We start from the raw sequence: 13,374 nt of genomic DNA on the forward strand, positions 1-13,374 counted from the left end.
AAAGAATAGTAGTGGTGTAACTGGGTGTGCTCACAGCTTGCCTTCTGGTACCAAGTCTCGCCATATAGCCTCGACTAGCTAATGTGGACCAGGCTGCCTCTCGAGTGTATACCATGAGCACAAACCACTATGCTTGGCTAGCAACATTCCCACAGGAATCAGGACCACAGTGCCAACTGAAAGCCAACCTGAGTTTTGTGATTATGTACCAGAAACTCTAGGACAACCACTAGTACCTTTTAAAAAGATTTTACTTTATTTTAATTTTTATCAGAGTTTTGATATGTGGCTTATGTTGATATGCAGTACCATGTCCAGGTAAGATTCTAAGTCTTAAAAAAAAAATAGAAATTCTGAAAGGAAAAAGAATACACTGAATGCTCAGTGCAATGGGAAAACAACAACAACAACAAAACAACAACCTAGAAAAAAGAGCAGCACAATACATTAGAAAAGCTGTATTAGTCAGATGTAATAATAATCCTTTTTAATGTGAATGAATACTATACAAACTGAAAGGCAGATTATCAGCATGGATACAAACAAGAATCAACTATATGCTATCTAAAAGAAACTGCCATTATATGTAAAAACACTAGCAGATTAAACATAAAGGAGAAACAGGACATGCCATGATGCTAAACCTAGTAAGAGAATGCAATGCTAATTTTAATTTCAGACAGGGCAAACCTCAGAGTCATGAAAATTACTGGGGCTAAAAATAATTATTACATAACAAAACAGGGCCAACTCTTTAACATGCATACATGCATGCATGCATGCAACAATGCATTAAAAAACATGAAAAGCCAGGTGTATGTCTTTAATCCCAGCAACTTGGGAGGCAGACATATAGGTGGTTCTCAAGACCAGAATGGTCTATAAAGTTTCAGATCAGTCAGGGCAATATTAGTAAGACCAAAACAAAATAAAATAAAATAAAAAATACATGAAACAGAGATGGAACTTGTATGAACAATAAATTCACAAGTAAATCCCAAACTAACACTCCTGTTGACTGTTGACTGAGACTGATTATTTGATATTTTCACCCAACAGCAAAAAAATGGATTCTTATGGTGAGAGAGAAAATTCACTTCAAAAGACCATATCCTGGGTCATAAAACACACTTAGCCATTTGAGAAACAGCAGCCAGGCCAAGGAGACCGCTCAGCATGCTCAACGGTGTGCAAGCTTGAGGACCTGGGTTCCAACACAGGGACACACATGAAGGTGGAGGGAGAACGGACCCCACAGTTGACCTCCACAAGTGTACATCTGCATCCACATGCACACATGCATGCACATGTGATGGTAATGATGAAAAATAAAAATGGAAGTGTAGAGCTGAGTAGGTGGTTTGCAAATAGAGGGCTGAGCTAGGATTTTAAGTTTAGGGTTAGCTTGGGTTACACAGTGAGTCACAAAATAGTTTAGGTTACAGTAGGAAATCTTATTCAAAAAAGCAACAACTAATGGCTGGAGAGATGGGTCAATGATTAGGAGCACTTGCTGGTCTTGCAAAGGACCTGGGTTTGGTGCCCAACAACCATATCAGGTGGCTCACACCTGCCTATAACTGCAGTTCCAAGACATCCAATACCCTCCAGACTTTCACAGGCTCCAGGCATGCATGTGGGACACATATAACTGTGTGTCACAGAGACATACTAAAGAGAATGTCTGACAAACAACACAGAACAAACTAGGCACGGAGGTGTGCCTGCAACTGCCACCCACATTCAGGACATGGAGGCCAGAGGACAGGAGTCAAGGGCTATAGCAGATCCTGTCTTAATTCGTCAATAACAGTAAACAGTCTAGAACAGGCAAATTTACAGAAGCAGAAAGTAGACTGACAATTTCTTAAGGGTGTGGGAAGCAGCATGTAATAGGGTTTGCTTTGCTTGTATTGCTCCAAGGTTATAGTGATGCTTATACAATTTTGTGAGCATATTAAAATACTCTGAATAAGTGAACTATAAAGCATGTAAAGGTCTGGAGATGTATCCGACACCTCTGGCTGCTGAGGGCATCTGTGCTCATATGCACATAACCTTCAGACACATAATTAAAAATAAAATAAACATTAAAAATATAACTACCCCTAAACAAAACAACCACCCAAACAAGGGGAACAATGAGAATGGAAGTGGGGTAAAGAGAAGGTAGTAAGTGGTGAATATGATCAAAATACTTTATATATATGTGTGAAAATGTCATAATGAAATCCATTATTATGCATAATTAATATATGCTAAATAACAATAATAAGCACAAACAAGAAAATATCCAAAGTCTCAAGCAAGACACAGTTATGCCCTCAAGGTTTCATATTCTATGCCTGTTTGGGCCTGAGGTGGAAATTTGCAGGTGGCTGCACCTGTTCCCTCTGTATGCATGCTCCCTCGATCTGATTTATTACTCAACCCATCAGTGTCCCTCCTAATGAAATCCACTCCTCTGTTCATCTTTTATTTACTTCTCAGTCACTGCATTATTGCCTCTCTGGGCCCCCTGCCTACAGGATGGAATCCAGACCGTATCCCCTCTAGTCTTCAAAGCTGGCTCCTTCAACCACTCCCTATACCAACATTACCGGGTGTTCTCTGTGCACAGTTATGTTTGTGACTTCATCAACACTGAAGCTGCTCACTTCTGTGCACAGCAAACTATACTCCTGACAGCTAGCTGTCCCTTCAGCCTCCTCTTGGTACCTCTCTCCATCATTCAGCCTACCCACCCTTCTCTACATGCATAGTACAGAGAACAACTTGTGGGACTTGGCTCTCTTTTTATACTGTGTCAATGATGGGGACTCTACTCAGGTCATCTTCATTTGCTGAGCCATCTCATAGGCTCCCAGCCTTTAGGGAGCCTTCCTGGATATTACTCAGTAAGGTGACAGCCCCTTTGAGACACTGAGTCTTGTTTGTACACTTACCTGATTTATATTTTCCTATATAGAATCCTAGTCTACAATTACAGACCCTCTTCTTATTTGTTCCTATACATCTAATGTCTGGAACATAGACACCCAATAAAAACTGACCGAGCAGTATATTTAAAATAATACACCATGTAAGACAGTGGAATTCTGCTACCCACCTTGCACACTGCAAATGGAGTTGACAGGCGTGAGGGAGCCCAGTTCATCCAGTATCACTGGGCCAGGCAGGTCACAGGAACTAGCTTCAGAAGGCACATACAAGAGGGATTTTTGGGGTAGGAGGACTGTCCGCTCAACACAAACAATCTGACCTGCCATGGAGATACTTCAGATTACTCAGGCAATTAAAGAAAGCATGCACATTCCAGGCAGTCTCCTTTACCAGCCATTGCAAATTTTGTAGGAAGAAAGGCCCAGATATGGGCTTGTCCCTTCCTTATGTCTGGCACAGCCAGCATGCAAATGTACATGGAAGTACACCTTAAAGCCCCCAGTGAACAATGGTGGAAAAGAACACAGATACTACATTCAAATACAACTGAAAAGGGTGAATTTTATGATATTCGTTATACCTAAATAAAATGGAAAAAAAAGTTTAAGTGTTTGATCTCAAGAAAGAAATGGACTGACCTAAAGCCTACTTTATTATTATTATTATTATTATTATTATTATTACTTTGAAAAAGGGTTTCACTGTGTAACCTCGGCTGGATTCTAACTTATGATACTCCTGCTCCAGCATCCCATGTTTTGGAGTTACAGGCCTTGGTTACAGGGCCAGACATACACCATGTTCTCTAGCTTTTGTTTTATTTTAAAAAGGGACATTTAGGCCATGACTGGAGGTGGTTTCCATGTAAGCACAGGTGCTGTTAACAGTCAAGGAGCGGCCAATGGTGCCTCCCTGTGCCACTGCAGCTTGGGGTGCTGGCTCCTGTCAAGTGGTCTTGGTCAGTGAGAGCCCACGGTGGGTAAGATGGCCTCTCTACCCCCACCAGACTAGGCTCATCCTGGGCTCTGTGAAGGTCCAGCAGTATTGAGCAGGATGGGGCAACAGTGCAGAAACTAAGCAGTCAGTCTAATTAAAGCAATCAAGAGAAACCAGCGTACCCTTGTCTCGGAGAGCATCCCTGAAGAGTATGTTATGAGGCACAGCCATGGTGAGTCCTTCTAGAACTTCTGGGCCCAGCACACATGAGGGGGTTACATAGACCGGCAGGGTTTTGGGAAGGCAGTGGTCCCTTTCATCCTGTATTTGTAGGGTGACATCAGTCACCAGCAGCCATATTTCCTTTTGTGCCAAAAGATTCTTTAGCTACAATTTGAAAAAACAACAAACTATTAACTATGCATATCCAAAACCTTTAAAAGCGATATTAGTAATTATTTATACTCATAATTTAACATATGATTTCACAAACACTTTAAAACATATAATAAAATTTACAAACCATGGTTACTAGTACTCACTGATGCAGTTATACCCTCTCCATGGCTGTATGGGCTCCTCTAAAGGACACAACACGGCCCTCACTGGCAGTTTTCTATTTGTTGCTTGAAGTATTCAGGGAAAACTCACTGTCATTCCCTCCCGGCCTATGTCTGTGTGGGCAGAGAGCCGTTCTTTGTTTTGTGGACCCATGGTCGCTATGGATACCTATCTGTTTCCTGAGGGTTAGGAACAGACCTCATGTGACCTGGCAGAGGACTTACAAAGCAGGTGTCATAAATCTGCTGCACGTGCAGCAGGTTTCATTTTTTTTCTAGTTTTGTCTCTCTTTTCCCCTTTCCTGATAATTTTTATGTATATATATATTTTGTCATTTGCAGGAGTTGCGACACTTTTGGAAGTTCTAGTAAACTGGCATTGTCTTTCCCAGTGGGTCAGAACTTACATCAGCAGATACAAGTACAAGTCACGAAGAAAGTGAGGGCCCAGGACCTGAGGTCCTGGCTGCTTTAAGAGTTCAGTTGTTATGGCTGGAGCAGATGGCATGCTTAGGAGATGTGGGCTGGGGTAAAGAGGGAAGTTAATATCATTAGGGGGTTGATTACATAAAATAAATTAGAGTAAATATTACAGAGGGAAATATAAATATGGCCAGCTTTCTCCTTGTCAGGGAGGAAAGGTTTTATTTATTTATTGGGACTGAATTCCCTGTGGAGCCCAGGGTCCTCGTGAACCTCTGATCTCCCTGCTCCCATCTCCGAGCCGCCACATTCTGCTGGAGGGGAAGCTACACAAGGGAAGTCTGGAGAAAATTCTGTTGTAATCGTCTACGGGAGGAGGAACGGGTGTGCAACGTGACTGTGGGCACACATACCAGGTGTGCACAGGGATACATCCACATCTGTCTCCTCGGTCTAGTCACAGAGAAGGTCTAAACATAACTACATTCCACCTGAAGCAAGACCATCCAGACCAGACACTGTCTTTTAAGTATCATTTTCCCTTCACACTTCGCCAGCACTCCTTGAAGAAGGGGCTGATTCTAGGGTCTAAAGCCCAAAGAGCAGGTTCAAAAGATGGCTTAGTGGATACAGGAGCCTGCGAATAAGCTAGACAATCTTCCATGTGATAGAAGCAGAGCTGAATCAAGTAATCTGCCTCCACATGTACCTGCACAGCACACCGACACAGACACACAGACACACAGACACACACACTAAAGGAGAAATCAATGAAAACAAACCACCAAAGGTCAGCTTGAAACATCTTACTGTGTCAGAAAGGAAAGATTCAAAGAATGATGGATCAGCTACTTTTCTGTTGCTGTTATAAATACCACAAACAAAAGCAACTTGGAAGAGAAAGAGTTTATATTAGTTAATAGTTCCAAAGGGACACAGTGCGTAATGATGGGAAAACATGATAACAGGAATATGGGGCTGGCTGGGCAACTAGGAAGCAGAGAGACCACATTTCAGCTGCAAACAGGAAGTAGGGAGAGAAAGGGGGAGAAGGAATAGCCCACTCCAAGTGACAAACTTCCTCCAGAAAAACTATTATTTCCTAAAGGAACTATTATTTCATGAACTTCCCAAACAGCGCCACCAACTGGAGACCAAGTATTCAAATACAGGAGTCTTTGGAAGATATCTCTCATTTAAAACATCACATATGTTGACTATGTTCCAATGACCAAGGAGATAGCTTAATTCTGGAAAAACATGAACACCAAAAGAACAATAGTGACAGATTATATAAAACCTATTGAATAAAAAATGAGAGGACTACACAGTGCAGCTTCCTTCAGATTGTCACCTATGATTTAGAGGTAATGCAGCTGTAATAGGGTCACCTAGGATGTTGACATGCCTGTCTGTGTTGGCTCACCTTTTAGTTCCTAAGGCCCCTGAGCAGGGTTCCAGGCTCATGGGGCCAATATGCTCATCAGAGATGGCTCAGAAGAGCAGAGGCTCCCAGCTGACCAAAACCCACATAGCAATGTCAGCCTTGGGCATGGAGGGAAACTCTTTTTATATTTTCCCCTCCCTCCCTTTCTTCCTTCCCTCTCCCTCTCCTTGCCTCCCTTCCTCCCGCCTGCCTACTTACCTACATTGTCAAGTTGTTGAAAACAAAGATGTTGTTGTTGTGCTATAGTGAACCAATGTTCAGTCATAAATGAAAAACCAAAACCCAAACCGATATCTGTATTACTCTCTCAAAGGGTAAAGGATTTTCACTGAAGAGAAGGCAGAGAGAAAGTAAGAGCCATAGGAAGGAACAGAGAATCACAGCCTTTCCATTGGAATTGTGACTCCTTTCTGGACAGTGGAAGGAGGCTCACAAGACTCAGGAAACTCATGAAATATGAAGATTCACAAAGCCCTCCCCAGTGTTATGTATTCAGTAAACAATGACTGTGGGAGAGGCACTTAGAAGCCCTCCACATATACTTCTAGAAATAACCTCAACCTTAATAAACCTATTGGTTTACCAGGCCAAATAAAAGTTAAATAAATAATAATAAAAAATAATTCATTAATCCATTTTGACATAGTAGGTCAATGACTAAGTGAACTAAGTGAGACAAATGAAAAGACAATTGTAGCAAAATCATACCTAATAAATTATCAGTTGGTCACTATCAAAATATAATTATTAATTCAGACAAGAATCATAACGGATGTTAAAATGAGTGAAAGTTTGATAAGAGCCAGGATATTTATACAGCTCAAAGTATCTTTCAAAATATCAGTAAGAATTAATAAGTATCAAATATTTGTTTGTCAACTTCAAAATTAAAAAATCCTGGAAAGCAATGTGACCAACTGAAAAGCCATCACTGTTCTGCAAGGAATCGGCTGTGAGTCTCCTGATGAAAACATACCATTACCCACGTGGCATTTCTGTCAAAAATGCATGTTAGATACTAGGCAAACCGAAACTGAGGGACATTTTACTAAGTAATTGGTCCATGGTCTTAAAACAAAGCCAAAGTCATAAAACATAAGCAGCTGAAAGAGTAAACGCACTGAATAGTATGTGCCGAGTCCTGGAGCTAGAAAGGTTACTTCTGAAATTACCGGAAAACTAACATTTGAAAAACTGATAAATATTCCAAAAGGGGTAAAGTTGGAAATGCTCTTCATCAATACTTGAGATTTGGCTATGGTCTGTCGTTCAAATGACTGAGAGACCAACATCTTCTAATTTTCTTTTCTTTGTTTAATTTTACATTTCATTATTACTATTGTTCTTGTTGGGTGCTCACAAGCATGCAGATGCCAGATGACACCCTTATAGAATTGTTTCTCTCCTTCCATGCTCTTCATGTGGGGTCCAGGGAATGAGCTCAGGTCATCAGGCCTGCCTGCTGAGCCATTTTTCCTTGCCCCCTATCTTCTTTTAAATTAACTACCAAATTATTTCTACTACTAAGGTATAAAAAAGTCAGTAATAAGAGTATCTTTTATAAAAAGGCACCACTATTCAATAGCTAAATTTTGTTTAAAATAAATCTTTTCTTGTGCATAATTGCTTAACCTTGGGAGCAAACAAGATCTTTTGGCAGATGTATTACTTTTCTCATCACTATGACAGAATACTTGAGGAAGGATGCTTCAGGAGGAAGAAAGGACTTATTGGCTTGCAGTTCTAGAACACAGTCAGGCATTGTGGCAAGGCCAGTGTGTGAGGCAGCAGGTCTTACTGCACCAGCAGTCAGGAAGTTGAAAAACAAATACTAGTGCTCAGCGCACTCATGCTTATTCAGTCTCTGTATGGAGGTCCCAAAGGGTCACTGCATGAAAGCACTAGGGTGCTGGAGATGCCAGGACCACAGGACATCCTGAGGAGGGCTCTAGGCATGGGGTGGAGCTGGGCCAAGAGAGAGTTTGTGTGTTGCGTGTACACAGCTGGAACGGTAGGACCGGTCAAGCTGTTTGGATCCCAGAAGATGCCGTCAGCAGCTCCACATGCCAGAGACAGAGCTTCAGGATTTGGTGTTTTTCCTGCTGGGCCTCAGTCTTGTTTCAGTATGACCTTTCCTTGTCATGCCACATTCTCCTCTTTTGGAATGTTTCATTGTATGTTAGAAGTGTAACTCACTTTTATGTTACAAGGGCCATGGTTCAGAGACTAAGTATTAGAAGAGATGCCTCACTTACACTTTTGCAGAGTGTTAAAACTATTAAAGACTTTTGAGATCAAATCAAATGCATTCTGCTTTATGGGAGCCATGAGCCTATGGAGGCTCCTGTACCCTTTATGCCTACAACACAAGAACTGCAAAGACAATGCTGTTAAGTTGTGATCAAGATTGAATGTACTCCCTCCCCCTTGGAGCATAGATGTAGTGGCTTTTGTCCTTTTTGTAGGCTGACTCTGGAGAGATCCAACCCAAGGAATGGTACTACTCATATTTAACCTCTTTCCATCTCATTAACCCAATCTAGAAACTCCCTCCAACATGTCCAAAAGTTTGTCTCCTAGGTGATTCTAGATTCTGTCAAGTTGACAACTAATGCTGACCATCACAGTAGGTAAATGGACAAATGAGCTTTGATATAGCTGGATAATAAAACACTTATTACTGAGTGTTATAGGAAATGAGCTCTCAAGTCACTGATGAGACATGGATGTCTAAATGCTTAGTATGGAAAGAAAAAAGCCAATGAAAAAAATGTGTGTACTCCATAATTAGAACATGCTGGTACTCTGGGTTTCAATGTTTGCTAAAGGGTCTGAAGGAGGAAGGAATGAATAGGGAGAGCACAGAAGACTTCTATGGTAGTGTAATGATTCTGTCCCAAATTACAATTGAGAATAAGGGTCATTAACTAGGAACTCTAGGTTATTGTGTCAACTGTTAACAAATGTACCACTCCGTGAACATGTTGATAACACCTATGAGGCAGAACATAAATGGGAGATTTTTACCTTATCCTTCATTCTGATGTAGACCCAAAACTGTTCTAAAACATAAAACCCATTGAAGAACTCTTGTTTTTAGTCTGTTTGTTTTATTTTTTTGAGACAGGGTTTCTCTGTGTAGCCCTGGCTATCTTGGAACTCACTCTGTAGACCAGGCTGGCCTTGAACTCACATAGATCTGCCTGCTTCTGCCTCCCAGATTGCTGGGATTAAAGGGTTGTGCCACAGCCACATGGCCTAAAGAATTCTTATAGGTACATACAACCCAGAAAAAAATATTTGAACATAGGTGATAGTTATGGATCCCCAACTTGTTCCTAAGCACAGGGTCATCGGACACACACCCCACTGAAAGCCAAGCTGATTGCTCTTGCATATTTGGAATCTATTTATTGCTTGTAAGGCTGTCAGCATATCTACCCAGTCTCATGAGGTAGCACCCTGTTGTCGTGAAGAGGAGGAATCCACCTGCTGAATGTACGACCCTGTCTTCCTCACTCTCAGTCTTTGTATTACAGCATCTCCCTGTAGGGCATCTGTACCACTAATCTGCATAGTTCTGTGCCTAGAATGTACTCCGTAATAACAGGAAGTCTCAGATGTTCATGGTGTCATCATATACCAGGTGCTTTGCAGACTCACTGAAAACCACAGAACCAGACTTCAGTTTGCTACAGACTTAGAGAAAGTGCTTTTCTTTTCTTTCCTTTTCTTCCTTCCTTCCTTCCTTCCTTCCTTCCTTCCTTCCTTCCTTCCTTCCTTCCTTCCTTCCTTACTTCCTTCCTTCCTTCTTTCCTTCCTTTCTTTCTTTAAAATTCCTGTTCATTTGTTTATGAATATTAGTATGGCTGCTTTTAAATTACTGAGTAAAACTGGCCAACTGCTACAGAAACTATATGATCCAAGAATCATAAAATACTGACTCTTTGGCCTTTTACAAGAACATTCTGCCCTCTATTATATAGTTGAGGGAGAAGCTAATAAACTGTTTATGATGACACAATTTGAATTTTATTTATATATGTACTACCCACCAGTAGCTCAATTAGAAGTTAAGGAACATATTATTTTGGTACTTTTATAGCTCTTTCACTGACTATGGATCAGGAAAAAAAATGTCTGCAATAGATTCCTAATAGAAACAACTCTAAAAGAAACCAAAATTATAAACAAAATGCAAAAGAGCTCCACAGAGTTTACACAGGGAAGGATGGCTCCAAACAAGGGGGTAAATTATGGGTTAACCGAGATTTTAGAGATATTGTTCTATTATGGCATACCACTAATTTCTAAGAGATTGTTCAATAGGCTAGAGAAAGAGAGCGTGAGGGGAGACAGACAGACAGACAGACAGACAGAAAGAGACAGAGATATTACCTGTGGTCTTTGATAAATCACTCTGCCATAGAAGCTACAGCGTGTGCCATGCCCATCAGTCTGGAAAGGCAAACAAAGACAGAAACATTACACAAAGCACAGGAACAGCAAAAGCCTTTGAAGAACCTGTTAGAAACACAACCATTACCTGGAGGATTTCTCGTAAGCAGTGGACAACTGGAGGCCGATAGAGCTCAGAAATGGGGTCCCCTTCAATTGTATCGACGTGTCCCAGGCTCGGATGCACAGAGAAGATATAACAGAAGGTAGGAGGAGGCAGGCAAGTCTTCATCTGTTTAGAAAGAATACTATTAACATAAGTTCTTTAGTATTCACATGATCAGGCTTGGCTTAATTGTGCAGGCCTGGGATCTCAGCTTTGGGAGATAAAAGAATCACAAGTTCAAGGCCTACCTGGACTACAGGAGGACTTTATGGCCAGCCTGAGCTACTTAGTGAGACCTATATAACTCAGTGGTAGAGCATCTAGCACAAAAGAGGCCCTAGCTTCAATTCCTAAGACTGAAATGAATGAATACAGACACACACAGACATACACACAGACACACAGACACAGACACAGACACAGACACAGACACAGACACAGACACAGACACACACACACACACACACACACACACACACAAATTTGCCTTAGAATGTATGTTCTCATGGGGAGACTAGGTAAGAAATGGGTTACTTTGTCAATGTGTAAGAATATTTCTGTACAGATTTAAGATTTTATTTTAGATTTACTCTTCATGCCAGGCATGGTAGCATAAGCCTGCAATTTCAACTCTTGGGAGGAAGAAACAGGGGTATCAGGACTTCAAGGTCATCCTAAGATACTCAAGGCCCAGTGAAAACAAAACAGAGGAGAAGAAATCTATTCCTCAGAGTATACTGAAAGTACCATTAAGGAACCACTTCTTATATAATCTGCAGACAGGAATTTTGAGAAGGACTTTGCTCTCTGGCATAGACTCACATGTCATATATGTAGCACTCTGCTAAAAAGCCAGCTACAAGAACCTGGGGAGATGGTTCAGTAGGTCAAGTGCTTGCCACAAAACTCAGTTTCTCAGAAACCTGAAACAAGCTAGTGCAATGGAACATCAGTGCTGGGGATGGAGTCAGAAGGATCCCAAAGGCTCACTGGTCAGGCAATCTGACCAAAATGGTGAGCTCCAGGTTTAAGAGATAACCTCTCTTAACACTTGAGGTGGAGAAGCAATACTGAAGACAGGTATTGACAGTAAGCTCTGGCATCCACAGATGCCTGTTAGATGGATGCATGTTCTCTCTCTCTCTCTCTCTCTCTCTCTCTCTCTCTCTCTCTCTCTCTCTCTCTCATACACACACACACACACACACACACACACATACACACACACACACATACACACGGGAGGGTGTCGAGGGAATGGGAGAAGGAAAGGGAGGTGTGTTGTGTGTGTGAAAGAGAGAGAGAGAGAGAGAGAGAGAGAGAGAGAGAGAGAGAGAGAGAGAGAGAGAGAGAGAGAGAATGTACTTTGGGAACTGTAGACTAAAGCAGCCACCCAATGAACAAGCTCAAGGGTCAGTAGAAGAAAGTTCCTTATTCGTTTTGCTGCTTCTGAGTCACTACGATGACAATGTGGTGAGGAAAAGGGAAATTTCCGTTATTTATGGATTCTACCTAGTGTCTCTTTTCCAATTGCTAACTGAGTGTTGACTTTATAAATGACTGCAAAGGAATGGGAAGGACACGATGTCTGCTTTAGGATGAGGCTAAGACTCCGACTTGCAGCAGTGAGTGAGGAACTGAGTTTGATTGAGTTTGCTGGCACACACCTGTAATTGTAATACCTGGAAGCTGAAACTGAAGGACTGCTCTGAGTTAAGGTCAGTACAGGCTCCAGACTGAGGCCTATTTTGTATTTCTCACAAAAACCAAAATACAAACCAAATTCATCAAGAATTTACCAGAGGAGCAGTGAAAAGAACCATCAGAATGTTGGCACTGGAGATGAGCTGCAGTCTGCCCTAGCATCCACACATCACTCCAGACAAAGGAACAAGCTGCACAGTCCTCGATGCCCAAGGAAAGGCAGGGCCATCTGACTGCAGGAGGACTGCCTAGCTCAGCTCTGACAAGGTGCTCCCCAAGGCTCGGCTTACCTCTTCACTGGGCTCACCACAGGAAGGCTCGGCCAGAGGCATCGCTGGGGGCCACATGGTGTCAATTAAACTGAAGAGCCCTGGCGTCCTGGGACAAGAAGAGATACTGTTGGAAGTATTCATCAACAAATACTTGCCAATAAAGTACCAGTCAGTGAGCTGTTCAGTTCTTTACACTGTGATGAACCTGCACATAAGCATGTCACCACTTAAACGAATATACAGAAAACACCTGAAGAGCAGGTATGCACACTTCAACTCCAGTGTGTGGAGCCTGAGGTAGGATGGTCAAGAGTTTGAAGACATCTGACTACCAACAGCAAGAAAAACAAAACCAAAATGGAACAGCAAAAACAGGGCTAGAGAGATGGCTCAGCAGTTAAGAGGACCAGCTGCTTTACCAGATGACCGAGTTTACTTTCCAGCACCCACATGGTAGCTCATAACTGTCTGTAACTCCAGTTCAGAGGATCCAACACCCTTACACAGACACATACATGCAGGCAA

The 13,374-nt window shown here is 41.8% G+C and overlaps 1 protein-coding gene across 12 annotated transcripts in view; it reads right to left on the reverse strand.

Moving 5' to 3' along the window:
- Positions 1 to 13,374, reverse strand: part of Spidr (scaffold protein involved in DNA repair) — a 277,612-nt gene that overhangs the window by 15,235 nt on the left and 249,003 nt on the right. For all 12 annotated transcript variants that reach the window (XR_013043623.1, XR_013043622.1, XM_015990343.3 and 9 more), the window contains 5 exons: positions 12,868 to 12,955; positions 10,856 to 10,999; positions 10,708 to 10,767; positions 4,062 to 4,266; positions 3,110 to 3,262 (listed from right to left, as the gene is read on the reverse strand). Coding sequence is in view for 10 of the 12 variants with exons in the window: in XM_015990343.3 (XP_015845829.1) it covers positions 3,110 to 3,262; positions 4,062 to 4,266; positions 10,708 to 10,767; positions 10,856 to 10,999; positions 12,868 to 12,955 (650 nt within the window). In the remaining 2 variants the exon portion in view is untranslated. The remainder of the gene's footprint in view (positions 1 to 3,109; positions 3,263 to 4,061; positions 4,267 to 10,707; positions 10,768 to 10,855; positions 11,000 to 12,867; positions 12,956 to 13,374) is intronic.

This window comes from Peromyscus maniculatus, chromosome 12 (assembly GCF_049852395.1).
Source record: "Peromyscus maniculatus bairdii isolate BWxNUB_F1_BW_parent chromosome 12, HU_Pman_BW_mat_3.1, whole genome shotgun sequence".
Taxonomy (NCBI): domain Eukaryota; kingdom Metazoa; phylum Chordata; class Mammalia; order Rodentia; family Cricetidae; genus Peromyscus; species Peromyscus maniculatus.